We start from the raw sequence: 27,425 nt of genomic DNA on the forward strand, positions 1-27,425 counted from the left end.
ACCATTTTTCATAAACTCAACCTCCAATTACACTTTTTTTTATAGGTAATATGAGTACTATTATTGATGAAAAAAGAAGAAAGAAACATACAAGGTGTTCATGATGATGAACACAGAAAAGCACTAACAGAAAACAAAGAGAGAAGAAATCAGGAGGCTAATCTAAGAGAAGAACCTTCAATAATACATTTAGCGACATCACAACCAAAAGCAGTGTAACAAAAGTGAACACTAATAGTTAAGCTGGACCAAAAGTAGAAAATATCAGTTCCAGGAAAGCAACAAGGCATCAATCATGGATCTAATAGAAACATTAAGTAGAATAAATTAACTTGTATCTTATAAGCTAAGGATCACAATAACATCGAAAACAAGTTTTATACAGCGACTCACAGAAGTAGCCAAAAAGACATACACTCAAGCTGTAATTGTATGAAGAACTAAAAAATTTATGTGATCTAAATATGTAAAATGTGATGGAAAAGATGTAATGGTAGGCAATGTAAAAATTATTAGCGGACGTATACACAATTGCAAGCAATAACTCTATCAAGGTGACTTTAGAATTAATTGTTACTACTGAGTCTAACAACAGGTAGTCACAAATCATTGTTAAGAGCAAATGTTCTAAAAATAAGTTGTCTACAATAGGATTTCTACCAAAACTGTCATCTACATGAATGATTTCAATCTGATAATAACTAATGTCTTATTTAGTTATTGCAAAAGGTAATAATGTGGCAATAAATTATTAAATTCTAATAACATTTTTAATGGAGCTATTTCATTGATAAGAAATAATCATAAAAAACACACACACAAAAGGTGCAAAGGGAAAGGATACCAGTGGTAAGAAATGACAAATCCAATAGCAAGTCAACATGCTATGAAAATCAGCAATGTGAACAGCACTTGTCTTCATTAGATCTGCTAGGCCTTTCACACCAGATTAATTATCCAAAACCTCCACTATAACCACAAATAACTCAGCGTCCTTGAAGATATATCATCAGACCCACAAATAAATCAACATTCTCATAGATATTTCATCAAAGCAAACATTAATGCTTTTAATTTTTTTTTATCTAGAATAAGGATATCAACAAATCATGTTAAAATCAAAACTCAATCCAATTAAATCATATCCAATAAATAATATATACATATATATATATATATATTAGATGTTATATCTTCGAGGATGCTGATTTAATTGCCATAGATGGGCTGTCATAAAAATTTGGCCACACACACAAAGATAAATAAATTAAACTGAACAAAAGAATCTCCTTATGAACTGACAGAAAGCTGCAAATATGCTTTAAATCTCATAGCCATTGCCATGACAGGAAGCTAATCAAATCCAAACACATCAAAAACATCACTACAAAGAACAAAAAAAAGGCCCATTTGGGCATTTTTCACAAAAATATATGTTTGCACTGTCAAAAACTCCAATTTCAAATGCAAAAATTTCCTCCAATCCTAATCCTATTTACAAACACTCACAACTCAACAAAATCATCAACACGTCATAAAATTGAAGAAAATCAAAAGAAGAAAGAGAGGAAAGAACCATATGGACATTCGCTTTCATGTCTTTGAATCTCAAAATCCCTCAATAATCTGACACCATTACGATTTTGTTTTATGAATGAGCAATTGAGAAAAGTAAATCAAGAGAAAATAGTCCAATTGAAAGAAGAAATGAAATAAAGCGATATATATATATATATATATTAGTCTATATAAAAAGTGTGAATGGAGGTTTGATATATATTAGTCTATATCAAAAAGGTAATAATATATACGTTTTAAATATGAACAACATTACATAAATATTCTATTACTAATTGAATTGAAAATTTCAAAAACAAATGTTTTCAAACATATATGCGGCCTAAAAAAACATTAAAAGCATATTTGCCCCCAAAGAATCTGTCCCATGGGAAGGATGGATAATCTAAGAAATTCTAACTCAAGCATTGACTGACAGTTGGAATTGGAAATGTCCTCTCATGGGCATGATTTTGTGTTCTTCAAGAAAATTTCTTTTTGCCATGAAAATCACTGCCTAAACTCAGTGGCTGTGATTTCAACTCCAGAGGCTAAAAATACCTCACAGAAGAAGCTGATTTGTAATTACAACTGATGTGCATTGATAATAACTTAATTTTACATATTTATATCGTTGTTAAAAAGCATTATCATACTTATTTTGAATTGATTCATGCATTTTATATTTGGTTTTAAAATAATGTTGAATAATCAATTTTGTGCTTAATTGAATTTTATTACGTGAATTTGTCTTTTGTAAGAGAATGGAATTAAATAAGTAGATTTATGCAAAGAAGAACGCTAATGGACTTTACTTTTATAGAGGCCATGATGAAGTTAAAAAAAGCTAACCCAATTAAATTTAAGTCCAATTGGAGCAAGGAATTAAAGAAAATTTGCACCAAATCCAAGTCCAATTTGAATTAGGATTTCGGCCTGCATATCAGTTAGTATTTTTGGTATAACTTTTGGCTTAGATATCCAATTGAAATGATTTAAGTTGGGTTGGAAAGTTAACTTAAAGGGCTACAACTTTGTAGTTTACCAAATGTCCGAATTATGATGTTAAATGGGCCAAAATCATCGGTTAAATGAAGCCTAAAAATCTAGAATTTTCTCCTAACGGAAATTCAACTTGTAATAGGATTCCTTAACCTATTTAAAGGATCTTTAGAGCAAAATTCAAAGGAGGCTGAGGCTAGTGATAGGGTTGGAATGCAAAATAGAAAATTGGAGTATTATTTCAATTACCATGAGTAGCTAAATTTATAATTAGAGTTGAGGATGAAACCTTATTAAGGATTATCAGTAATATTTATGTGATTTGATTTTTCCTACAATAGTTGTTCTTTAATAATTTAATTGTTCTTATCTCATATCAATTGACTAAGATGAGATTTTAGATATGAGTTCAATCATGTTTTTCTCATGATTTAAGATTTGTCTTAATTAATTGAATACTTGGTTTTTTATTTCTTGATTTTAAAATTGGATATCTCTTGTGATTTGTTTGGCTACAGATATAATTGATAATTTAATTTTATACCTAGGAAGTAAAGAAGCATGCTTTAGATATTTAAATAGAAGTTTTAATGATAATATTCTCCATGGTAGCAAGATTGATTTCTAGATTATCATGTAGTGGTTGGGAAAAATTAATAATCGTAAATATATGCTGATAAGAATTAACAAGGCAAATTCCAAAACCTTAATTCCTTTCTCTTGTGGGTTTGACTTCAAAAAAAAGAAAAAAAAAAAAAAAAAAAAAAAAAAAAAATATATATATATATATATATATATATATTAGATGTTCTATCTTCGAGGATGCTGATTTAATTGCCATAGATGGGCAGTCATAAAAATTTGGCCACACACACAAAGATAAATAAATTAAACTGAACAAAAGAATCTCCTTATGAACTGACAGAAAGCTGCAAATGTGCTTTAAATCTCATAGCCATTGCCATGACAAGAAGCTAACCAGATCCAAACACATCAAAAACATCACTACAAAGAACAAAAAAAAGGCCCATTTGGGCATTTTTCACAAAAATATATGTTTGCACTGTCAAAAACTCCAATTTCAAATGCAAAAATTTCCTCCAATCCTAATCCTATTTACAAACACTCACAACTCAACAAAATCATCAACACGTCATAAAATTGAAGAAAATCAAAAGAAGAAAGAGAGGAAAGAACCATATGGACATTCGCTTTCATGTCTTTGAATCTCAAAATCCCTCAATAATCTGACACCATTACGATTTTGTTTTATGAATGAGCAATTGAGAAAAGTAAATCAAGAGAAAATAGTCCAATTGAAAGAAGAAATGAAATAAAGCGATATATATATATATATATATTAGTCTATATAAAAAGTGTGAATGGAGGTTTGATATATATTAGTCTATATCAAAAAGGTAATAATATATACGTTTTAAATATGAACAACATTACATAAATATTCTATTACTAATTGAATTGAAAATTTCAAAAACAAATGTTTTCAAACATATATGCGGCCTAAAAAAACATTAAAAGCATATTTGCCCCCAAAGAATCTGTCCCATGGGAAGGATGGATAATCTAAGAAATTCTAACTCAAGCATTGACTGACAGTTGGAATTGGAAATTTCCTCTCATGGGCATGATTTTGTGTTCTTCAAGAAAATTTCTTTTTGCCATGAAAATCACTGCTTAAACTCAGTGGCTGTGATTTCAACTCCAGAGGCTAAAAATACCTCACAGAAGAAGCTGATTTGTAATTACAACTGATGTGCATTGATAATAACTTAATTTTACATATTTATATCATTGTTAAAAAGCATTCTCATACTTGTTTTGAATTGATTCATGCATTTTATATTTGGTTTTAAAATAATGTTGAATAATCAATTTTGTGCTTAATTAAATTTTATTACGTGAATTTGTCTTTTGTAAGAGAATGGAATTAAATAAGTGGATTTATGCAAAGAAGAACGCTAATGGACTTTACTTTTACAGAGGCCATGATGAAGTTAAAAAAGGCCAACCCAATTAAATTTAAGTCCAATTGGAGCAAGGAATCAAAGAAAATTTGCACCAAATCCAAGTCCAATTCGAATTAGGATTTCGGCCTACATATCATTTAGTATTTTTGGTATAACTTTTGGCTTAGATGTCCAATTGAAATGATTCAAGTTGGGCTGGAAAGTTAACTTAAAGGGCTACAACTTTGTAGTTTACCAAAAGTCCGAATTATGATGTTAAATGGGTCAAAATCATCGGTTAAATGAAACCTAAAAATCTAGAATTTTCTCCTAACGGTAATTCAACTTGTAATAGGATTCCTTGACCTATTTAAAGGATCTTTAGAGCAAAATTCAGAGGAGGCTGAGGCTAGTGATAGGGCTGGGATGCAAAATAGAAAATTGGAGCCAGAGGGCAATGCGCATTTTAATGTTTAGTATTTTATTCTTGTGTTTTATTTCAATTACCATGAGTAGCTAAATTTATAATTAGAGTTGAGGATGAAACCTTATTAAGGATTATCAGTAATATTTATGTGATTTGATTTTTCCCACTATAGTTGTTCTTTAATGATTTAATTGTTCTTACCTCATATCAATTGACTAAGATGAGATTTTAAATATGAGTTCAATCATGTTTTTCTCATGATTTAAGATTTGTCTTAATTAATTGAATGCTTGGTTTTTTATTTCTTGATTTTAAAATTGAATATCTCTTGTGATTTGTTTGGCTACAGATATAATTGATGATTTAATTTTATACCTAGGAAGCAAAGGAGCATGCTTTAGATATTTAAATAGAGGTTTTAATGATAATATTTTCCATGGTAGCAAGATTGATTTCTAGATTATCATGTAGTGGTTGGGAAAAATTAATGATCGTAAATATATGCTGATAAGAATTAACAAGGCGAATTCCAAAACCTTAATTCCTTTCTCTTGTGGGTTTGACTTCATTCTTGTCAAACTATACTTCGGTACAGTTCATACACTTTCGAGTATTTTAAAATTTTACAGCAACAAATCTCTGGGAAAAACAGAAAACCTATCATGTTGACTTTGACGACACAAGAAAAACATATACGTTTTGCTCAGTATCTCCACCAAAGCGATAAATTCCAATTCTCCACCAAACTCTAATTCTCCTTCTTTCGATCCCAAAGAAAACCAGCAAAACACAGAAAATTGAAGTCAAAGAATAATTGATTGAGAGAAAGAATTTACTCCCTCTTCAAAGTAAAGTAAATTTCAGGGAAAGCCGCAAAAGGGCGAGAAAAGTCTCTCTCACTAAATCCTTCACGACTTTTGACTCATAATCACTGTCAGTGCTAGTTTATTGATGGTGCGGGTGCCATGATGGTAAAAAAAATGATGGATTATGGATTTAGATTATACAGAAGGAAGAATTATGATGGATTATGGATTTAGATGTGAGAGAGATTATCGGCAATCAAAAGGATGTTGAGAGCAAAAAGCAGCAAAGCAATTGGGATAGGAGTAGTTATGCCTCTTGCTTCCCTCTTTGTTGATTGAGGTATACACGCCTCCTCTCCCCCTCAACCGTACAAATACAGAGAAGACAATACCAAGCAGGTTGAGCACGCCTCTCTCTCTCTCTCGGTCCCTCTGTGCGTCTCACAGTCACAGGTCTTCCTCTTTGGTATCATTCCAAAAAGACCCAAAAATGTCTTATAAGTTACAACCCTTCAAAGACCTAAAGCTAATAACGTAATAATAGCCCTTATAACAACCCAGCCAAAATGCGTTTACTAGAAACGGTGCATTTACTCGACAAAAATGTTCTCAACATATCACTGTTCAAACCTCCATTCGCTCTTTTTATATAGACCAGTAGATATCACATCAACTTTCCAATTATGTGGATTCTAAATGAAAGAACTATTCTCATTGATGTAAAAACTGAGAGACTTCAACAACAATATAAGGTTCCCATCTCCTAAACATCTCCAAAATTATTGAAATCCAGTATAAAAACAGAAACAACTTCAAGCAGAGCAAAGAACACATGAGAATTAATTGACATGTGCATGCTTCAAGAAGGAAAATAAGAGGGAAGGGTGGTCTTTTCTAACCTTTTAAGAAAAATCATACACTAGCAGAGGATGCTCAAACCTTTTCATACGAATACAAAATCATATTAGTAAGAGTAATGACTACCGTGAGTCTGTGACTACTACCAAGTGCAAAATTAACGAGCTAACTAGCAATCACTGAGAATCCTGTCAGAAATATTGCCCATTGTTGACACCTAGCAACAAAATGTTGGAAATGAATTAAATAAATAATAAAAAAAAGAGCTATGTCCACAACATTTTCTACAACACTTTCACAACAAATCATAAATAGTAAGTTGTTATTGGTTCTAATTTAAATCCATTACTTAAAGTACTTTTTTACCCACCTATAACAGCCAATAACAACCTACAACTTAAGATTTGTTGTGAAAGTGTTGTGGAGTATTTCTAAAATAATAAAGCAAGTGTGGATGCAAGAATAGGTTCTTTATAATATAGGGTCTGGCTCCCCTCCAGTCTTGAAGTCTCCTGTTCTCTCCCACCATTTTAAAACTGATGATAGACACGTGGCAAAAATAAAATCCATAGATTACAAAGATGCCACGCCAAATACAACTTTTTTCTCACCTAAGAAGTCTGACCACCCTCTTTCTCTTTCTCCCTAACAAGACTTTCCTCTCTTATTTGCCTCTCTTCTTCTCCATCACCACCGCCTCTTGAGCATCATAGGCACTGAAATCAAAGCTTACCGGGAAGGAAGGGTAAAACAAGACAATGGATTAGGAAATTAAAAAGAGCAAAAGATCTTTTTAATGTATATGGTACTATGCCAATGTTACCACAAAATCAGTCACAACATTAACATCTAATTGAAAAGAACAATTCAAAGGTTTTTACAAAATCAAAAATTCCACAACCAGAAAAGAAACAAGAAATACAATTTGATCAGAGAGAATAAATTATTAAAAAAAAACCCAAAATGGACAAGATGTGAGTCTGTGCTTGGGGAATTTATATCATTCTTCGCATGTTGGACAAGGACTTGAGTGGCATGCTTAGCCGCAATGCCATTGGCTTCCGTCCAAGAGAAGGTGGAGTTAAAGACAACAATGGCAAACTGCACACCTACATCCCTCTCACAGTATAGCTTGCTTGGCTTCCCATAAGGTCACAAAGATCTTTTCCTCTTTTTAATTTCCTAATCCACTATCTTGTTTTACCCTTCTTCTCTGGCAAGCTCTGATTTTGGTGCCTATGATGCTCAGGTGGCGGTGGTGATGGAGAAGAAGAGAGAGGCAAATAAGAGAGGAGGGAGAGAGAGAAAGAGGGTGGTCAAACTTCTTACGTGAGAAAAAAGTTGTATTTGGCGTGGCATCTTTGTAGCCTTTGGATTTTATTTTTGCCATTTGTCCATCAGTTTTAAAATGGGAGAGAACGGGATATTTCAAGACTGGAGGGAAGCCAGACCCTATAATATAAACAAATTCCTTTTTAGATTCAAACAAACTCTTATACAAATGTCAAAATGCTCAATTCACTTAAGTTATTTGTTCAAAACATTAACATGGCTGCTAAAACATTTCTAATGCTTTTAATAGTTACTGGTCATCTCCACTTTCCAGTACAAGAAGATGTTGCACTATATATTTATTTTTATAATAATTATTTTACGTAAGTGTGTTGCCCTATTTATTTGCCAAAAAGTGGAAGAAATATTTAGCAAGAAAAACAAAAAGTGGAAGCATGGAACCTAAATCTACCATTTTTATTCCAGCAAGCTGTAAAACCCCTCAGGAAATAAAAGAAGCACAATATGAATGTTGCATCAAATGAAATGGGTACAAAGTTCAAGTAACAGCACCTAATAGCAAAACTGGAACACCAGTGAACACCATAACTAACTCATACAAGGAAAACAATCACTTAGCCAAAACAAGGGAAAGGAATTAAGAAGAAGAGGATTTAAGAACATCTAAAGAAATTCCCCATACACAACACAAAACTCTGTTTTGGGCAGAATTAGTAAAATAGCCATTCCCTTCAATTCTCCTTCTAACTTCCCATTTCACTTTTTGTAGGATTTGCTCTAAGGCCTGATACTATTTTGAAAGCCTAAAGAGTATATTTAGCATAATATGAATGTTTGTCATAACAATCTGTAATAAAGCAACTTTAAAATATATAAAACTTAGTTTTTTATTTATTTATTTATTTATTTATTTTTATTATTATTATAAACAATATATAGGTGGAGCAATGGATCCACCTAAAGTCATGTATCATGCAGTAGTTAACTAGATATGCTTACTTGTACAGATTGGCAAACTTGCATTGCTTCCCTATCTTCCACTAGAATTTACATATGACTTGACAATCTGAGTGAATCTATCATCTTAAATAGGAGCAAGGACGAAAATTGGAGTTACCACCTATATCAATATAACATGGAGTCAAATTATGATCTCATCACATGTTCAAGACAGACCTCTTCCTACTGAAGAAGATGATGATTATAGCAGTACTGGGAGAAGACAATATGACCCTCAATTTGACTATAAACCCAAAACAATCAATCTATGTGCTGGAAGGACTAATGTACAGACTAATTACTTCAAACCATCAATGAAACATTGCGAAGAGTAGCATTTTCGTAAACAAACAAAAGTATTTGGTTTACAAGAAAATATAAGGACATGAGATCAAACCAATACAGGTAGCAATCACATACATAAAAATCAAGCATCAGCAGTATCTGCAGGCTTCGTTGCACCAAAGGGATCATGATTAGGACCGACATCCTGCCCTATATGGCGCTGCACCAATCTCTGCAAATCAGCCATAACCTTGTGCTCACGCTTGGCCTTCTCTTCATAATTAAACATAGCCAACGCCCTCTTATCCTCAGCACTATAAACTTGGTTTTCCTTCCTAATACGAATAGCATTCATCCTCTGGTGCCTGCTACCACTCATCACATAACCAAGACCCTCGAACTTCTGAATCTCATCTGCGGACAAACCCACTTCTCCTCTCCTTGGAATACGCTTCCCTTGCTGCACATACTGCGCAATGGCATCACCTTCTCCGGGCCTAAGCGCGCCACCATAACTGATATGCCCTTCGGCTCTAGGCAAGGGCATTGGCCCAACCACTGGTTCGGTATCCAAAGCTGCCGGCTTCTTCTGCGCCTCGAAAATCTCCTTAAAATTCAATGCCTCCGCAATGCTTTCAGCTTTCATCTCCTCATCATCTATAGCCATTGCTGCCGCAGCAACCATACTCTTTTCAACTTCGGAACCCTCCGAATTCGAAACCTCAATGTCCTTCTCTGTCTCCGAGAGATTCCTACTCCGACTCCGCTTCTTCTTCGACCTTACTCGATGGCTAGCATCGGAATCATCACTCTTTCTACTGCTTCTTTTGCTACTCTTATGGCGGCTCCGATTCCTACTACTTGCCTTCGTTTTCTTTCTTTGTTTTCTCTCTTCTTCCTCTTCTTCATCCGATTCACTCTCGCTGTCGCTCTCATCAGATTCGTATTTTCTACTCTTGGAAATCGAACTCTTCCTCTTCCTCTTTCGCTTCGACCGCGAATCATCGGTTTCCGATTCCGATTCAGACTCGGAATTAGACTGACTTTCCGATTTTCCTTTCCGATTACTCATCTTCGCCTTCTCTTTCGAGCTTGAATCGCTCTTTACGCCGCCGATTAACTCGTCTTCTCCACCGTATTTGTCAGAGATCTCGTCAGCTTTCTCGTTCTCGTTATCGTTCTCGTTCTCGTTCCTAGGCGGACTGGGCGTGCAATTCCAAATACAACGAGTGAGCGCTCTTCTCATCTTCTGCCTCTTGAGCCTCCGGTACTCCTCAGGGTTCAGCCCCTTCAATTCCTCATCAGACTCGGACTCGGACCGGTTTCCATTACGGTAATCGCGTCCAAATCGCTTGGGCAAAGATTCTTGGGCTTTCCTGGACCTAGGGTTTGGGCTAGAGCTCCGTTCTTGGTTGTGGTTGTGGTGTCGGCGGTCGTGGTTGTCGTAATAGCGGTCGTAGGAGTCATAATTAGGGCTACGACGGTGGTGGCGCCTGCTGTAGTCGAAGGAGTTATCGGAATCTGGAGAGTAACGGCCGTTGTCGCGGTCAGAACGGTGTCGTTTATCAGGGATTTCGATCGTCGACGCTGGCCTCCCCATTTTGATGGTTGTAAATCTAAAGAGACAAGGGAAAGAGCCTCCAAAGAGCTAATAAAAGATCATTCAAGGGACTGTTGCTTCTGTTTGCCGATGCTATCTGGGGGGAATGTGCAGAATAGCTTTGAAAATGATTTGTATATAGTTAGTTAGGTAACACTTGAAACTATAAGAGAAAGTAGACATCTCGAGTTTTAAAAAATCGAGATCCATAAATCTCGAGTTTTAGAAACTCGAGTTCCATGCAAAAAAATTTTTAGTTTTATCGCCCCTATAGTGGCGTTTTTAAGTCCTATAGTGACGTTTTAAATCCCTATAGCGGCGTTTTCCTGCAAAATTTTTTCGTAAGGGTTCAATACCAGGTTCAGGAAGCCCTATAGTGGCGTTTTTATACCCTATACTGACGTTTTAAAGCCTTATAGCGGCGTTTTCCTGCTAAATTTTTTAATAACTCCATTTTTAAGCACTATAGTGACGTTTTTAAGCCCTATAGCGGCGTTTTCCGAACTCGAGTTTTTAAAACTCGATTTTTACTTGGATTTTTTTTTACAGATCAAGCCTTAAAAACTTGATTTTTATCTTGGAACTCGAGTTTTAGATACTCGAAATGCTAGTTTTCAATTTTCTTTTGCAACGTGACAACTAACTAAATATTTTAATATTTATTGTTATTTTAAAAAAAAATTCTGCTATCTGTGATGAGTGTTTGATTTGGGGTGAGAAAGGTTGGACTTATTACTGTGGGCTTTGGGCATGTTTCATCTGCATCATGGCTGGGCCTTGGGTTTGGGTTTGAAATGGGGCTGTGGGCTACGAGCTTCTTTGGATTATTGAGAAGTGGGCTAAGGCCCAACTCCTCCCTACCTCCAAAATAAAACTAATCAAGTATAATTTATTTTATACAAATTGATATTACATAACAATTGTTATTTTTATTCACATTTTATGATTTTAAACATAATAATAACCATAAAAAACAACCCAAACCAACCGAAAATAAATTATTGAAAATGACATTTAGAAACACAAGCAAAATTAGAGTATCACGTTTAATCCCAAAAAAAAAAAAAAATAGAGTATAACATGGGAAAAAAAAAAAGGTTAATAAAGAATTATTCACTAAACTTACAAAGTACTTAAAACGTCTAAAGAAAAGTTGAATTTTTTTTTTAAAGCTTGTGGTGGTGATGGTCAAAGTAGTGGCAAAACATTCACTTAAAACCTCTAAAAGAACATTTGAAATTTTTTTTTTTTTTTTCTGTGGATTTTAAAAGCTTGTGGGGGTGATTGTCAATGTAGTGGCAAAACATAAAATGAATGGGAGAGAGTGTGAGAGAATTTTGTATAGAACTAATAGCAAAAAAATAAATAAATAAAGAGAAAGAAAAAATATTGGACGAATTTGGGGACCGGAGGGTAACAATAATGTAAGACATTAGAAAAAAGAAAAGAAAAGGGAGACGGAGGGGTAGAGGAGAGATAAGGAATATAGAAGCCAAGATTGAATAAGCATTAACTAGGAACATGTCACTCATGTGACGTATGTATTCATTGGGATTAACTTATTTGACTTTTTGTTAAATGTTTTGTTGAAATTTGATTAAAATATACTTGCACTTTGAAAATGTGAAGTTTAAAAAATGATGTATGCAAAATAAGATTAAATAAATAAATAAATAAATGAAAAATCCAATGGCCAACAAAAGATTAGCAAAATTAATTGTTAATCTTCCATTATTATATATTGTATAAATGGTGAGGATTTAGCTAGCTCAAATAATAAAGTTTGTCGTGGTTAAATAAGAGACCTAGGTTTGGATCCTAGTAACCTTGAAATCCATTTGGTGTTTTGGGTTGATGATAGAGAGCAAGTATCATGTAGCATAAGTCATAAGTTTAAATCATATTATATTTATGTGGTGTCCAAATAGTTCAATTGAGAAAGTTTATTGTTCTCAAATAAGTAACTTGGTTTCAAATCTCACATGCATTAAACCAATTATTGTCTTAGCTTGATGATATATAGCTATCATTATAAAGCGAAAACTATAAGTTTATTGTAAATATATACACAATAAATTTCATTGATGAGGTTGTATGTTGTGATTGATATACAATAATAATATATTAATAGTGGTTCCATGTAAAAAATGATATTTTACCAATTATAACTTGTCACCTAGATGTTGTGGGAAAAAGTTGTAAAATTTGTTTTGCACCATCATTGGTTAAAAAATGTTTTATAGCTTAGTTTGTGTTTGTTTTAACAAAAAACAATTTCCAATTTGTAAAATATTTTCAAGTGAAAATATTAGGGCTGTAAAGAAAATATTTACAAGTGTTTGGTTGTATTTTGAAAATGTATCGAAATTTTTTTTCATGCATGTAAAAAAAAATCATCTCAACACAAATTTTAAATTTGCGAGGGGCCTTCATCCTAAGGGTGGGTTGCGATCTCTAGAGTGGTGGTTGCTGTTAGAATTATGTGTCCTAAAAAACAATACTATGCATTTTTATTTGATAATAAAATTTTATTTTCACATTCATAATTTTTATAGGTATATTTCATTGTTTAAATGTGGCATATGATGTCACCTCTGTAGAAAAATCATGTTAATGGTTAAGAAACTAAAGACAGGGAGTAATGATTTTTCATAGATTATTAAATTATTCTAGCCTGTGGATATTAATTGAATATTACCACTGAAGCCTACACTTGTTGTTGTGCTGCTATATGATAGGATGATTTACTTCATCATTGAGGTAGTGACTTTAAGTAGACGAGTGGGTGTAATATAACAAGTACATACACTGAATTAGATCCGATCAAAGACACTTTATGGAACGATTACTATTAATTAAAATGTTGTCCTATCACAATTTTTCTATTGTTCTCAAACATGAGGGGTTTGTGTATATTTATTTATTATGCACATAACTTTGACAATGTTAACTGGTGATGCCAATTTTAAAGGCTATATACAGGCATGTTGAGTTATGTGTGTAATGAGTAAAATATATAAATGCTCAACAATGAATCCACCGGTTTTTAAAGAAGATAGTATATTCAGTTGATTTTCATATTGAAGTTGGACTCAAAACAAAATCGGCCAGTGACATTTTTTCAAAAATATTTTTCATATATATAATATTGTGTATATATATATATATATTTAAAGAGTTTTTCAAAAAATATTTTGGAGTCCAATAAAAATTATGAAATCAAGAAATTAAGGGTTACATAAGCTAGGGACATAACAGTGATATTAATCCAGTTCTAATGGCTTATGAGAATAGAGTATGGTGGAATGACATAGATATAAAATTGTAAGTAACGAAACCTCATTTGTAATTCTCTAATCTTCAGGGGTCAATTGCAATGTGTTGATGGACATTATTGCAATCTGTAGACGTTCAAATATTTTCCTGATATAGTTGAGAAAATTAAAGAATAATTTTGAAAGAGTTTTAAGATAAAAAACACATTCATCAGATATATACACGACTTCATATTCTATAGACTAGTATTTTGTAATTTCACAAATTTAAATTATTCCATTCCTTTACCTCCATTTGAATCTCATACCTTATATATCCTTGTTTGGCTCCCAAGAAAAATGAGAAAAGAATCAGCTCAACTAAATATCCAGAGTCATAGCTGAGTCAAACTCGGATTTCCATTATCTAATTAATTGTAGTAACATAAAAGCTTTTCCCCTTTCCCATGTCCTTATTTTCCCGTCTCCTTAAGGAAATATAAGCTAGATAAAACTTGATTTGTACATACCAAAGATTCCAACACTATTTTTTACTAAAGCCAATACCAGTTTCATTACCATCTCTTAGTAAACATCTAATGAACTTAGAATCCTATGTGTGAAAGATTATGGAGGCACGCGCACACACACACACAGTATGAAGTAATATAAAGAGGAAGAACTCACATATCCTGTGAAGAGAATACATATAGCTATAATAAGATTGGCTACGGAGTGAGAGAATTCATTAATTAGCTTCGGAGAAACAAAAGAACAAAACAGAATTACTGGCATCACGATTAGAAACACTGTAAGAAAAATCGACCTCAAATCTGGACCAAATACAAGCCTGCCTCCGAGGCAAAATCTCTGCATCAAAAATTTTATTAAAAAAGAAAAAAAGAAAAAGGTCAGTTTCCAAGCTAAATGGTTAAAACAATGGAAATTAGTTGCTCACAATTTTTCCTTTCCAAACTTGATAAACAAGAGGGGAGGGTCCATTGGGATCGATGATACGTCTATTGGAGTCGGAAAGCTGCTGTTGAGGTAATGCTTTCGTTGTGTACATTTTGCTTTGTATTATTAACTAATAATGCACAACACTACTACACATACAAATACAAATACAAATACAAAATACAATCCTTCCGAAACCTATTAGATTCCAAATGTTTTTTTTTCATTATAGTCCGACAACCTTAAACACTAACAAACAAACAAACAGATCGGAGTGTTTTTTTTATTTTTTTTTTTATTTTTTATTTTTTATTTTTTTTATTTCATCTGCGGACAAACCCACTTCTCCTCTCCTTGGAATACGCTTCCCTTGCTGCACATACTGCGCAATGGCATCACCTTCTCCGGGCCTAAGCGCGCCACCATAACTGATATGCCCTTCGGCTCTAGGCAAGGGCATTGGCCCAACCACTGGTTCGGTATCCAAAGCTGCCGGCTTCTTCTGCGCCTCGAAAATCTCCTTAAAATTCAATGCCTCCGCAATGCTTTCAGCTTTCATCTCCTCATCATCTATAGCCATTGCTGCCGCAGCAACCATACTCTTTTCAACTTCGGAACCCTCCGAATTCGAAACCTCAATGTCCTTCTCTGTCTCCGAGAGATTCCTACTCCGACTCCGCTTCTTCTTCGACCTTACTCGATGGCTAGCATCGGAATCATCACTCTCATCGGAATTGCTGTACCTGCTCTTTCTCCTACTACTACTCCCTTTTCTTCTACTGCTTCTTTTGCTACTCTTATGGCGGCTCCGATTCCTACTACTTGCCTTCGTTTTCTTTCTTTGTTTTCTCTCTTCTTCCTCTTCTTCATCCGATTCACTCTCGCTGTCGCTCTCATCAGATTCGTATTTTCTAGTCTTGGAAGTCGAACTCTTCCTCTTCCTCTTTCGCTTCGACCGCGAATCGTCGGTTTCCGATTCCGATTCAGACTCGGAATTAGACTGACTTTCCGATTTTCCTTTCCGATTACTCATCTTCGCCTTCTCTTTCGAGCTTGAATCGCTCTTTACGCCGCCGATTAACTCGTCTTCTCCACCGTATTTGTCAGAGATCTCGTCAGCTTTCTCGTTCTCGTTATCGTTATCGTTCTCGTTCCTAGGCGGACTGGGCGTGCAATTCCAAATACAACGAGTGAGCGCTCTTCTCATCTTCTGCCTCTTGAGCCTCCGGTACTCCTCAGGGTTCAGCCCCTTCAATTCCTCATCAGACTCGGACTCGGACCGGTTTCCATTACGGAAATCGCGTCCAAATCGCTTGGGCAAAGAGTCTTGGGCTTTGCTGGACCTAGGGTTTGGGCTAGAGCTCCGTTCTTGGTTGTGGTTGTGGTGGCGGCGGTCGTGGTTGTCGTAATAGCGGTCGTAGGCGTCATAATTAGGGCTACGACGGTGGTGTCGCCTGCTGTAGTCGAAGGAGTTATCGGAATCTGGAGAGTAACGGCCGTTGTCGCGGTCAGAACGGTGTCGTTTATCAGGGATTTCGATCGTCGACGCTGGCCTCCCCATTTTGATGGTTGTAAATCTAAAGAGACAAGTGAAATGAGCTAAAAGATCATTCAAGGGATTGTTACTTCTGTTTGCCGATGCTATCTGAGATGAGCATTTGATTTGGGGTGAGAAAGGTTGGACTTATTACTGTGGGCTTTGGGCATGTTTCATCTGCATCATGGCTGGGGCTTGGGTTTGGGTTTGGGTTCGAAATGGGGCTGTGGGCTTCGAGCTACTTCGGATTATTGAGAAGTGGGCTAAGGCCCAACTCCTCCCTACCTCCAAAATAAAACTAATCGAGTATAATTTATTTTTATACAAATTGATATTACATTTATTTTTATTCACATTTTATGATTTTAAACATAATAATAACCATAAAAAAACAACTCAAAAGTAACAAACACTATATTTTATATAAATAATATTTTTATAATATTATTTTACACATCCATTAACCTCTTTTTTTTTCTTTTTTTTTGGGGATTAAAAGGACATAAATAAGACAAATTAAGAAGGCAAAATGGCTAAGTTTGCGGCTGAAAGCCTACAATAGTTAACCCCATTAACATCAGAGCATAACAACTCCTTAACAAAATTTGGGGCCGAATCAAAAATACAAAATTCTTCCTCCGTCGTGCTGCATTAGTTTGGGAGTTAAGAGTTAATCAAGTCCGCAACAACTTTTGCATCCAATTCAACTCTGCTAACATGCTGGTGCCAATTCCATTAACCTATTCTTCTTCTTCTTTCTTTTTCCTTGTCAGAGAGAGCATAGCATGACTCTGTGTTCCTCTTTACGGACGCTCACAAAGCAAACACTGAACACACTCAGACTCTTTCATTTCACATACCACACTAATCTTCTTTCTAATTCCCATGCCAATGCCGTTGCCTGTGACCCCTGGACTTCAGATTCCAGCTTCGTTCACCATGCACACCACCCGTTCGACAAAAGTACTCAGAAAGACCTTTCAAACTATAATCACTTGCTTTTCGAGTACTCTCGCACTCATTGTAACCAAGAGGCTCTCAATATCTTTGTGGGTCTTCATCATTCGAGTTTACCTGTTGATGGGTTGACCATGTCGTGTGTGTTGAAGGTCTGTGGATGCTTGTTTGATCAAAACATGGGCAGGCAGGTGCATTGTCACTGTATAAAATCTGGGTATGTGGAGGATGTTAGTGTTGGGACTGCTCTTGTTGATATGTACATGAAAACTGAGAATGTTGGGGATGGGAGGAGAGTTTTTGATGAGATGGGTGAGAGAAATGTGGTGTCTTGGACTTCATTGCTCTCCGGTTATGTACGGAACGGGTTGAACGATTTGGCCTTAGAATTATTCTTTTTAATGAAAGGCGAGGGTATTAAGCCTAACCCTTTTACTTTTGCAACTGTTTTTGGAGCTTTGGCAGATGTTGGTATGGTTAAGAAGGGAATTCAAGTCCACACAATGGTAATAAAGAATGGTTTTGAGTCTACCGTGTTTGTGTGCAATTCTTTAATTAATATGTATTCAAAGTCAGGGATGGTTAGAGATGCTAGAGCTGTGTTTGATAGTATGGAGAAGAGGGATGAGGTTTCGTGGAATGGTATGGTTGCAGGCTGCGTTACAAATAGACTTGACTTGGAAGCTTTTGAAATGTTTTATCAAATGCGACTTGCAGGTGTAATGCTTACACAGATGATATTTGCTACCATGATTAAACTATGTGCTAACCTTAAAGAATTAGGTTTTGCTAGACAGCTTCATTGTCGGGTTTTGAAAAATGGGTATTGCTTTGATCACAATATTAGAACAGCACTTATGGTAGCTTACAGTAAGTGCAGTGTCATGGATGATGCATTTCAACTGTTTTCTATGATGCATGGGGTTCAAAATGTTGTGTCATGGACGGCCATGATCAGTGGGTACTTACAGAATGGTGGAACAAGGCAAGCAGTGAATTTATTTTGCCAAATGAACAGGGAGGGTGTTAGACCCAACCATTTCACTTATTCTACCATCCTTACGGCTCAACCTGCCATTTCTACTTTCCAACTACATGCACAAGTCATTAAAACTAATTATGAGAAATCATCTTCAGTCGGAACTGCACTTTTAGATGCTTATGTTAAGATGGGCTGCATTGATGAAGCTGTAAAAGTATTTGAATTGATTGACGAGAAGGACATTGTGGCATGGTCAGCAATGGTAGCTGGATATGCTCAAAGAGAAGACACAGAGGGAGCTGTTAAAATTTATCTCTGGTTGGCAAAAGAGGGTGTCAAACCAAATGAGTTTACCTTTTGCAGTATCGTTAATGCCTGTGCTGCACCTTCTGCAGCGATAGAGCAGGGGAAACAAATCCATGCTTGCTCAATCAAATCAGGATTAAACAATGCTTTATGTGTAAGTAGTGCTCTTGTAACCATGTATGCCAAGAGAGGAAATATTGAAAGTGCAAATACAGTTTTCAAGAGGCAAGGTGAGAGAGACTTAGTTTCATGGAACTCAATGATCTCTGGATATGCACAACATGGTCATGGGAAGAAGGCTCTTGAGATATTTGAGGAAATGAGAAGAAGAAACTTGGAAATGGATGACATAACATTCATTGGAGTGATTTCTGCATGTACTCATGCAGGCTTAGTGGATGAAGGCCAAAGATACTTCAACATGATGGTCAAAGATCACGACATTGATCCAACAATGGAGCATTATTCTTGCATGGTTGATCTGTATAGCCGAGCAGGACTACTCGAAAAGGCCATGGATGTCATAAATTGGATGCCATTCCCTGCAGGTGCAACTGTGTGGCGAACTCTCTTGGCTGCTTGCCGTGTTCACCGCAATGTAGAGTTAGGAAAACTTGCAGCAGAAAAGCTCATTTCACTTCAGCCACAAGACTCGGCTGCATATGTCTTACTATCTAATATTTATGCTGCTACAGGAAATTGGCAAGAGAGAGCTAAGGTGAGGAAGTTGATGGATGAGAGAAATGTGAAAAAGGAAGCTGGGTACAGCTGGATTGAAGTTAAGAACAAGACTTACTCATTCTTGGCTGGTGATCTTTCACATCCCTCGTCAGATCTTATTTACTCTAAACTTGAAGAATTAAGTATTCGGCTGAAGGATGCCGGATATCAGCCTGATACAAATTATGTGCTTCACGACGTTGAAGAGGAACACAAAGAAACCATCCTTTCTCAGCACAGTGAGAGACTGGCCATTGCTTTTGGATTAATTGCTACACCTCCAGGAACTCCTATCCAGATTGTGAAGAACCTTAGGGTCTGCGGAGACTGTCACACTGTTATTAAGTTCATATCAATGTTTGAAGCCAGAGAAATTGTTGTCAGAGACTCAAACCGATTCCACCACTTTAAAGGAGGTTTATGCACATGTGGGGACTATTGGTGACAATACATTTGGGAAATGGGTTCTACCTGAAGTTTTCCAAGGGTTTCTCACATCAACAAGACAATTCTTAAGCAAAGGAGCCACATAACTTCTACATGCTCACATTGCAAAGAGTAGCACAAGAATTAATATCCTAAACGTTGGAAATGTCAAGGCTCGAAGCAATATAATTGATATATCCTAGAGTAGATTCTTGTAGTGATTGTGAATTTGATGCTCGTTCACATTAAAGAAGAAGTTCATATATCAAGCTTTAAAAATGTATGAAGGATGACTACATGAGTGGATACTTTGAAACTTTTTGTGTCATTATGGCAGGAGGTTGATATCTTCACTCTTTTTAATTGTCTGAAGGTACTTTTTTCCATTCTGCTGCTAAGTGCTAACACATTGGTTTGAGACAAGTGGCAATTACCTTCAGGTACTTAGGAATGGTCCCTTTCATACGATTCTATTTAATGGATTTTCTAAGCGTAATTTGGTCAATATGTCAACTTAAAAAATCAAATATATTTCTTTTCAAAAGTATGGAATAAGATAACGCTAGATAATCTCTTCACATGCATACTTTTGAGATTATAGGGCATAGGATTAATGGGAGTTATATTGATTTGAGGAACTAAATGTAGTTAACCCTGTTTCACTTCCATTGTCTTCAGTATTTATTGTAGGTGATTACCAAAAGTTACCTTACCCTCTTCTTTTCCTTTTATTTATCTAAGCTAAGCAGTCTTGTCTTTTGTTATTAGGATTACTTCATGCTGAAGATGCTACCATAGCGTGGTTAGAGGGAAAAAACAAGTATCCCCTTTGGAAACTTAAGATTAAGGCAAAGCCCAAGAATAAGAGCCCATGGTAGTTAATTAGGTTATTAGTATTTTATTTTATGTTTTATATGGTTTTTCTAGGGTCAAGGAAATTTTAGTAATTTTTTAATTGTTGGGCATGGGCGATAGTTGTGGGCCTTGGGTTTTATTTTATTAATTAGTCTTATTTAGTTTATGAGTCTTTATGCATGAGCTTTGATTCAATTCAATTAGGATTTTTTTTACTATTCAAAGTAAAGTCCTAGTTCTATTATTAGTATATCTAAGTTCGTTATTGTACATAAAGAAGGGGGAGTTAATCAATAAAAGATTTAGTGTTTTGAGTATTGAGACGTGTTGGCCTTGTTGTTCTTTTCCTCTTTTCTCACATCTCTTTCTGTCCTTTTTGGTATGTTGTCACTATTCATATGAACTGTTCATGCTGTTGTTCTCAGATTGTATGCATAATTGATTTCTGTTTCTTCTTAACTCTTTGTAACCCTAAATCAATTCTTTTTTCTTCCCTACAAACCCTAGTCATTCCTGAACCCTAACCCTTCTTTACAAAGTTCTAAAACTTAACCCACCACAAGCACACATAAGCAAATTCTTTAATTTGTCCTGCATTACATGTATTTTGATTGCCAATGCTGCGGATACATGGAATGTAATCTGTAACTTTTACATTGCCCTAAAAATGTTGGCAGGATTATGTTCATAAGTGCAAAGGCAATGATGCATACTGTTGATGTTTCCTCAATGACAAGATGTTTCTAACATTTTTTTTTCTTACAACCCACCAAAAGAGGGAGGGGGGTGGTGGAGGATTTGAATCTAGGTTCATAAATGTAGTTAACCCTGAAAGACATCTTTTCCCCGATGATTTGAGGAACTAAATGTAGTTAACCCTGTTTCACTTCCATGGTCTTCATACATGTGCATCTTGTTTCCTCAATGACAAGATGTTTCTAACATTTTTTATTTTTGCTTAAAACCCACCAGAAGAAGGGGAGGGGGGGGGGGGGGGGAAGATTTGAATCTAGGTTCTCCTCCATTGGAGAACCAGGAAGTGCCACTAAGCAACAAGGCTCTTGGCAGATATTTCTTAACAATTACTATTTCTTGCAGGCAAAGTGATGAGGTAAACTTCATATTTCATGTTATGATTTGAGGGTATCGTGAATGGAAGTATGAAGCCTCAAATGGTTTTGGAAACCCTATAGTCATTCCACATAATATTCTTGACATTTAGCTACAAAGATGTGAGAGTATAAATTCTAAGTTACTTGCTCATAAACCTTGTTTATGTGAATTTAAAACTTTCATGCCATTTCCTTTACATTTTGCCTCTCTCTCTCTCTCTCTCTCTTCCTGAATGAAGCCTTTCTCCATCTTAAACCTTCTTTGAAAACAAGATGTTCCCATATGAAACCATGGCTATAAGAACTGAAATTGTTCATTTCTCACATTACACAACAGAACTATACCTCTTCACATACTTTAAAATCTAAAAGTTGCTAAAATAGAACTTCATAGCTGAAAGAGCAAACTATTTTGGATAGAAGGATCATACCATATTTTTGGATATATGTAGCAAGACCAGTGGATGAGATAATGACTAAAATAAAATCAATATTGCGAACATATGTAGTTGATTGCTTGTTCCTACACAAAAACCACATTGAGACCAATAGGACTCCTGACCCTACACAAAGCTCCCATTGCTGTTCTTGAAGGGGATGAAATCAACCCTGAAAGACATCTTTTCCCTGACCATTGTAAACTTAAGTTTAGCAGGTGTAACTTTGACTTCAACACCAGTTGGGTAATTAATAGATGCAACATATACTGTGGATCTTTACCATAATATGTGACTATTCTATAAAGTGATAAACTTCTGTTCATATTGGCAACACCAATTGAAGGGTAATTAAAATTGTAGGAAGGTGTAAGAGGGTTCTTGCACTGTACTAGTTCCCCTGTAAGGTTCTTCAATTGTGCAGGGCTTGCTCTAGTGCTACATAGAAAATTGATGATGTCGTGGGAGTTGAAATCATACACAAGTCCCAGATTTAATGCTCCAGTGGGGCTAATGTGTCTGGATCTGTAGTCAAAAGGCATGGTCGGAGTTCCATTTGGATCTCTTCCAATTGCATGTTGAGTGCTATCTAGGACCATTGCTGTGGTAATCCATAGATTTTGTACAATTAGAAACATAAGTAAATTTGTAATTATCTGACATTATAGTGTAAAACAACTTACCTGTTGTCATTATTGCTGATATTATGGCTGCTGGACTCCAGGAAGGTTGGTACGTTTTTACAATTGCTGCAACTGCAGAAACATGTAGGCAAGACATTGAGGTGCTGGAGATTATGTTATAATCGACAGATCGTTCAGCAGTTGCTGTAATTGCTACTGGAGACCATGCTGCCAAAATATTCAATCCAGGTCCTGTGATATCTGGCTGCAATAGAAATTATGCATCTTTCGGTAAGAGTTTATGTAGTTAACTTTTCTTTATCTACGTATGGTGGTCAAGATATTGCATTATTTCTATCCCTTTTTTCCCATCATGTTGGCATAATCTTTTGTTTCTTGAAGTATTTTGAGTGAATGTGCACAAGTATAAATTGAGAAGACTAAATAAACTTACCTTAATAATGTCTGGAGTTATAATATTTGGCCCCATGGAAGAAAATACAACCACCTCTGGTGCAGGTTTGATGTTCAAAACTGTTATAGTTGGGGAGATTTTACCAACTGGATTCCTGTAATGACAGAAGTTGTTGCAATCAACTTGAACTATTGAAAAATTATTATTTTTTAAATAGTGAATCCATGTTTAATTAATTTTCAGTTGCATTTATTTTAGAGCTCTTCCATTCTTTCATTGACAAATGTTTTTAGCATACAAAGCTTGAAAAACTCACTTTTCTGAAATCATGTATGCTTGAAGCTCTTCTGCTTCTTCTTGACCAATTAAAGTGCCTAGGATGACGAACTGAAAGCCAACATCTTTGATAGATGGATCAATGAGTATCAATCCAACAGCACCAGCCTGTCTTAAAAAAATGCTTTTTTCCCTTCGGTTATCAGTAAAGGTTTCAATCGTGCACACCACAATTTTCCCCTTAACTAGGGTTTGGTCCAGCGTATTGTTCTTGCAAAAGCTGATACCAAAAGGAAAGGAACCAAAGCTTTTAAAACAAATAGATCAATGATGGGATGGCAATTTAGAGGTGTTGGGTGGTTGAGCATCGTGAAATAAGAAAATATGTATACAAGATGATTAAACTATATGATGCTTATGACTACAAAATTGGAAAGTCTTAGTTTAGGATAATAATTTTTTTGAAAAAAAAAAATTTTTTCCTTATTACTTGTCAAAAAATCATTTTAGTATGAACATTAAGATGCTTAAGAAAAAAAAAATTCGTATAATTTAAGAAGAAAATAAAAAATATGTACAAGACTCCCATATTGATAGAATTTGAATTTCCATAAAACGTAACCGAATTGATTTTAATAGATTGACCACAGCTGAGTAGAAACTAAATACTAGAGAAACTGTTATTTTCCCATCAAACACTGAAGATACCTGGCATTCTTTGCTGTAACTCCAGGAGCAGCTGCAGCACTCCCAGATATCAAACCATAATAAGTTTCCATCTTGATTGGGTTTAAAGAGAAACCCTGAGAGCACGGAATTTCCATTTTAAATAAAAATCTTTCCTATATAACTTTATATTTGATAAAGAGGTGGGGTGGAATATACCAAATTTACCTTTAGAACTTTTGAATTTCCAAGATAAACAATTGAATGGAATTCCCTGTCCACTGAGCTTGCAGCAACAGTAAGAATCCAAGGAGCAACATTGGTTGCAGTACCTGGGAAAGCTGAGTTTCCGGCTGAAGCAGATACTAGAATTCCTCTTTGGAATGCATGGAAAGCTCCAATCGAGATTGCATTTTCAAAATAACTAGGCTGGGGAGGATCAGGGCCAATAGAAATGGAAAGTATATCAACACCATCGCTAATGGCATCATCCAGGGCAGAAAGAATGTCAGCTTCACTGCAGATGTCAAACCAACAAGCCTTGTAGATGGCAAGTCTGGCACATGGTGCACTACCTCTTGCAGTGTGAGTTCCATGCCCATCACCATCTCGAGCTGACCGGAAGAAAGGGAGGTTAAAAGATTCAAGACGCCCAGACTCTGCTTCAAACCCTTTTGAATAGAACCTGGCACCTATAATCTTCCTGAAAATTCCAACCCAAATGACAATGTAAGCCCCATGGTAAGTTTGCATTCATATAATAGCTGTATGGTTGTACCAGATATACAATGGAATTGGTTGGTTTAAATACTAAACCTTGTGGTTGTTCTAATTCAGGAAGAATGTGGTGTGTCAATCATGGAAGTGGATTCTTTAGTGTTTAAAATGTTTGGTACCTGTTGCAGTTGGCCAATCTAAAATGGTCACTAGTAACACGTTCTCCCTTGAATTTCTTGGGTACAGGACCGAATCCTTTATCATTGAAGCTCTTTGATTCAGGCCAAATTCCTGAAAGATACAATGTGAATTCTATGTTTGTAATAAAATAAAAGAAGAGTTTAATGAGAAATTAAGATATGTTTCTTTACCTGTATCAATTACACCAACAGTGATATTTGAAGTTGATTCCATTGGCATTTGATTATATTGTTGTGCAGAATCTATTCCTAGAAATTCCCAGGAATGTGTTGTGTGGAGCTTATTCATCTTGCTCTGAAACACGGAAACGACCAAATCTTTATCTGCAGCAGAAGTAAGAGGAATTCAGTTAGAGCATATCTATGCTATCACCAATGGCTTTTGATGCTTATTATTGCTGACCATGTGTTAAACTGTAATTAAACCCCCCCAAGAAAATGTTCAAATTTTGAAAGAGGGGTGAAGATGCATTTAAATTTGGAGACATTCTATTTTACCTCCATTGTGGACGTAATGATCAGTGTTGGATCATGTATTTCACTTTGTTTTACCAAAAACAAACAAATGAATAAATATATAAAATCAGGTACCTGCAAGTTGTTGTGCTTGCTCTGGTGTGAGCATAGCTGAGAAGCCTCTGAAGCTTTTACTGTAATGGTGAATTGCCGATTGTTGTGCTCCATCAAAACTGAAATTAATTATGTTATTACTATGACAATACTCGGTTATGAAAATCTGTAGTTTTCCTATGATCTTGTTATTTGATGTCTCATAATGGAAATTGTTAGGTTCTAAAGATTTAGGATTTTATGTATTTAGAACTCTAATGTGTAATGTTGGCAAATCATGATCAAAACAATATGTTTAGTCTTGTTTAGACTTGCTCAAAGTTGGGTCTTTTATGTAAAGTTGGAATCGAGTGGCTGCAGAAGTATTAGTGACTTTCGGCCTGGTTCGATCGATCAGAAATTAGATTCGATCGATCGAAAGTCACTTATCAGCAAAATCAGTAAACGTAAAAAGACCATAACTTATTCGTTTGAAGCCCAAATTGCGAGCCGTTTTTTTCAGTATTTAAAGGACATCATAAGCTAACCCTAGGGGGAGTTTTTGGAGCTTTTTAGAGAGATTAGAGTGCCTCTTGTGCCTCTTTGGTATTTTAGGGTTTTTTACCCAAACCTCTCTAAGGTTGTTGCTCATATTGCTGTTTTGTGTAAATCTCTTGTGAGATCTTTGAGGAGCTTTCCTTTACACAAAATTTAGGGTTTTTAAGGTGGAGATATTATCAAAACCTTGATGATCATTCAGTTGCAAATTCAAGAACTTAAAGATACACAAGCGGAGGTGCTTGTACTTGATTGAAGAGTCCAAGAAAGAAGGAGTCCGTGGATTCGGAGCTTGCACGTGGTCGTGTCAGTAAGTTCTACTGATGGGTAGCATTAGGAAGTCGAGCGGGGAGCTTGTAGTCCTTTTGTATGAACTTTGATTCTTTCATAGTGGATTCAGATTTGCCTTGAGGATCGGTGGGTCAAATCCTCTCCAGGTTTTTACCGTGTGGTTTCCTGGGTGATCATATCATTGTGTCTTTTATTATTCCGCTGCTTTATTATTTTGATATGATTATTTGATTGCTTTAACCTGGAATTGCATAATTTGACTAAGTAACAACTTGGCTAATTAATCTGGCTAACCAATCTGGTTGTTCTAAGGGGTCTAAAACCGTTCAGAAATAAATATGTAGTAGTGTTAGCTCCTTATAGTCCTTACCTTCCTGTAACTGAAGCAAGTATTTCATGGTTGGCTCTAACCACAGATTCCGAATTGGAGTGAGAGTGTTCCCCCATGTAAACTATGTAATGCTACAAATTACAAGGAAAAGGAAATAAAAATAATTTTAAAAAAAAGTAAAAGAAACCTGTGTTAGTTAAAGAACCATATGCCTGAACAGTGCCAGCATTGCCAATGTAGAGTATTTCATCTTCACACCACTCAAATTTCTTAAAAAGGAGCATTATTAGATTTCATGGTTATCCCATGCATGCTGTTTTCAAGTATTTTGTTTTCTTTGGGGCTTTTTTGTTTTTAGAGTAAGGTTAGGGATCAAAACCAAGCTAAAAGTGCCCCTAAGCCAAGAGGCTCCTGGATTTTTTTTTTTTTTGGCGGGGGGGGGGGGGGGGGGGGGGGGGGGGG

The 27,425-nt window shown here is 35.5% G+C and overlaps 4 protein-coding genes across 16 annotated transcripts; 1 reads left to right on the top strand and 3 right to left on the bottom strand.

Moving 5' to 3' along the window:
* Nucleotides 1-6,631: 6,631 nt before the first annotated feature.
* On the bottom strand, nt 6,632-10,911 carry LOC111994614 (uncharacterized). 7 transcript variants are annotated; one of them, XR_010625553.1, is made up of 3 exons: nt 9,330-10,911; nt 7,229-7,345; nt 6,632-6,834 (listed from the first exon to the last, which is right to left on the bottom strand). XR_010625553.1 is itself a non-coding variant. In XM_024026501.2 (2 exons), exon 1 carries the CDS (start codon nt 10,792-10,794, stop codon nt 9,337-9,339), a length of 1,458 nt encoding a protein of 485 aa, XP_023882269.2. In that variant the 5' UTR covers nt 10,795-10,911; the 3' UTR covers nt 7,055-7,333; nt 9,330-9,336. The 7 variants fall into 7 exon arrangements, 3 of the variants coding, with proteins under 3 accessions (XP_023882269.2, XP_023882268.2, XP_023882270.2); XR_002881105.2 differs by lacking the exon at nt 6,632-6,834 and adding an exon at nt 8,910-9,030 and having other exon boundaries at nt 7,055-7,333; XR_002881104.2 differs by lacking the exon at nt 6,632-6,834 and adding an exon at nt 8,910-9,030 and having other exon boundaries at nt 7,055-7,345.
* Nucleotides 10,912-15,300: 4,389 nt separating this feature from the next.
* Nucleotides 15,301-16,655, bottom strand: LOC111999839 (uncharacterized). The gene has a single exon (XM_024031951.2). It carries the CDS (start codon nt 16,564-16,566, stop codon nt 15,301-15,303), a length of 1,266 nt encoding a protein of 421 aa, XP_023887719.2. The 5' UTR covers nt 16,567-16,655.
* Nucleotides 16,656-17,085: 430 nt separating this feature from the next.
* LOC111994623 (pentatricopeptide repeat-containing protein At2g27610) lies at nt 17,086-25,955 on the top strand. Of its 7 annotated transcripts, none has more exons than XM_065764920.1 (4): nt 17,086-20,373; nt 23,062-23,251; nt 24,611-25,274; nt 25,475-25,955. In XM_065764920.1, exon 1 carries the CDS (start codon nt 17,328-17,330, stop codon nt 19,950-19,952), a length of 2,625 nt encoding a protein of 874 aa, XP_065620992.1. In that variant the 5' UTR covers nt 17,086-17,327; the 3' UTR covers nt 19,953-20,373; nt 23,062-23,251; nt 24,611-25,274; nt 25,475-25,955. The 7 variants fall into 7 exon arrangements, with proteins under 7 accessions (XP_065620992.1, XP_065620990.1, XP_065620995.1 ...); XM_065764918.1 differs by having other exon boundaries at nt 24,611-25,058; XM_065764923.1 differs by having other exon boundaries at nt 24,611-25,046.
* On the bottom strand, nt 22,424-27,079 carry LOC136063901 (subtilisin-like serine-protease S). Its single transcript, XM_065764910.1, has 10 exons — nt 27,003-27,079; nt 25,826-25,923; nt 25,406-25,558; nt 25,214-25,325; nt 24,546-25,020; nt 24,360-24,454; nt 23,692-23,931; nt 23,415-23,529; nt 23,021-23,225; nt 22,424-22,938 (listed from the first exon to the last, which is right to left on the bottom strand). Exons 1-10 carry the CDS (start codon nt 27,077-27,079, stop codon nt 22,424-22,426), a joined length of 2,085 nt encoding a protein of 694 aa, XP_065620982.1.
* Nucleotides 27,080-27,425: the final 346 nt, after the last annotated feature.

Source organism: Quercus suber, unplaced genomic scaffold, assembly GCF_002906115.3.
Source record: "Quercus suber isolate HL8 unplaced genomic scaffold, Cork oak 2.0 scaffold_592, whole genome shotgun sequence".
NCBI lineage: Eukaryota > Viridiplantae > Streptophyta > Magnoliopsida > Fagales > Fagaceae > Quercus > Quercus suber.

Coding starts and splice junctions, on each gene's coding strand:
- LOC111994614 (XM_024026501.2), bottom strand. CDS start 10,794: ATGGGGAGGCCAGCGTCGACGATCGAAATCCCTGATAAACGACACCGT.
- LOC111999839 (XM_024031951.2), bottom strand. CDS start 16,566: ATGGGGAGGCCAGCGTCGACGATCGAAATCCCTGATAAACGACACCGT.
- LOC111994623 (XM_065764920.1), top strand. CDS start 17,328: ATGACTCTGTGTTCCTCTTTACGGACGCTCACAAAGCAAACACTGAAC.
- LOC136063901 (XM_065764910.1), bottom strand. CDS start 27,079: ATGGGGGAACACTCTCACTCCAATTCGGAATCTGTGGTTAGAGCCAAC. Junction 25,924..27,002: donor CTTGCTTCAGTTACAGGAAG/GTAAGGACTATA, acceptor AATTAATTTCAG/TTTTGATGGAGCACAACAAT. Junction 23,530..23,691: donor GCATACATGATTTCAGAAAA/GTGAGTTTTTCA, acceptor CTGTCATTACAG/GAATCCAGTTGGTAAAATCT.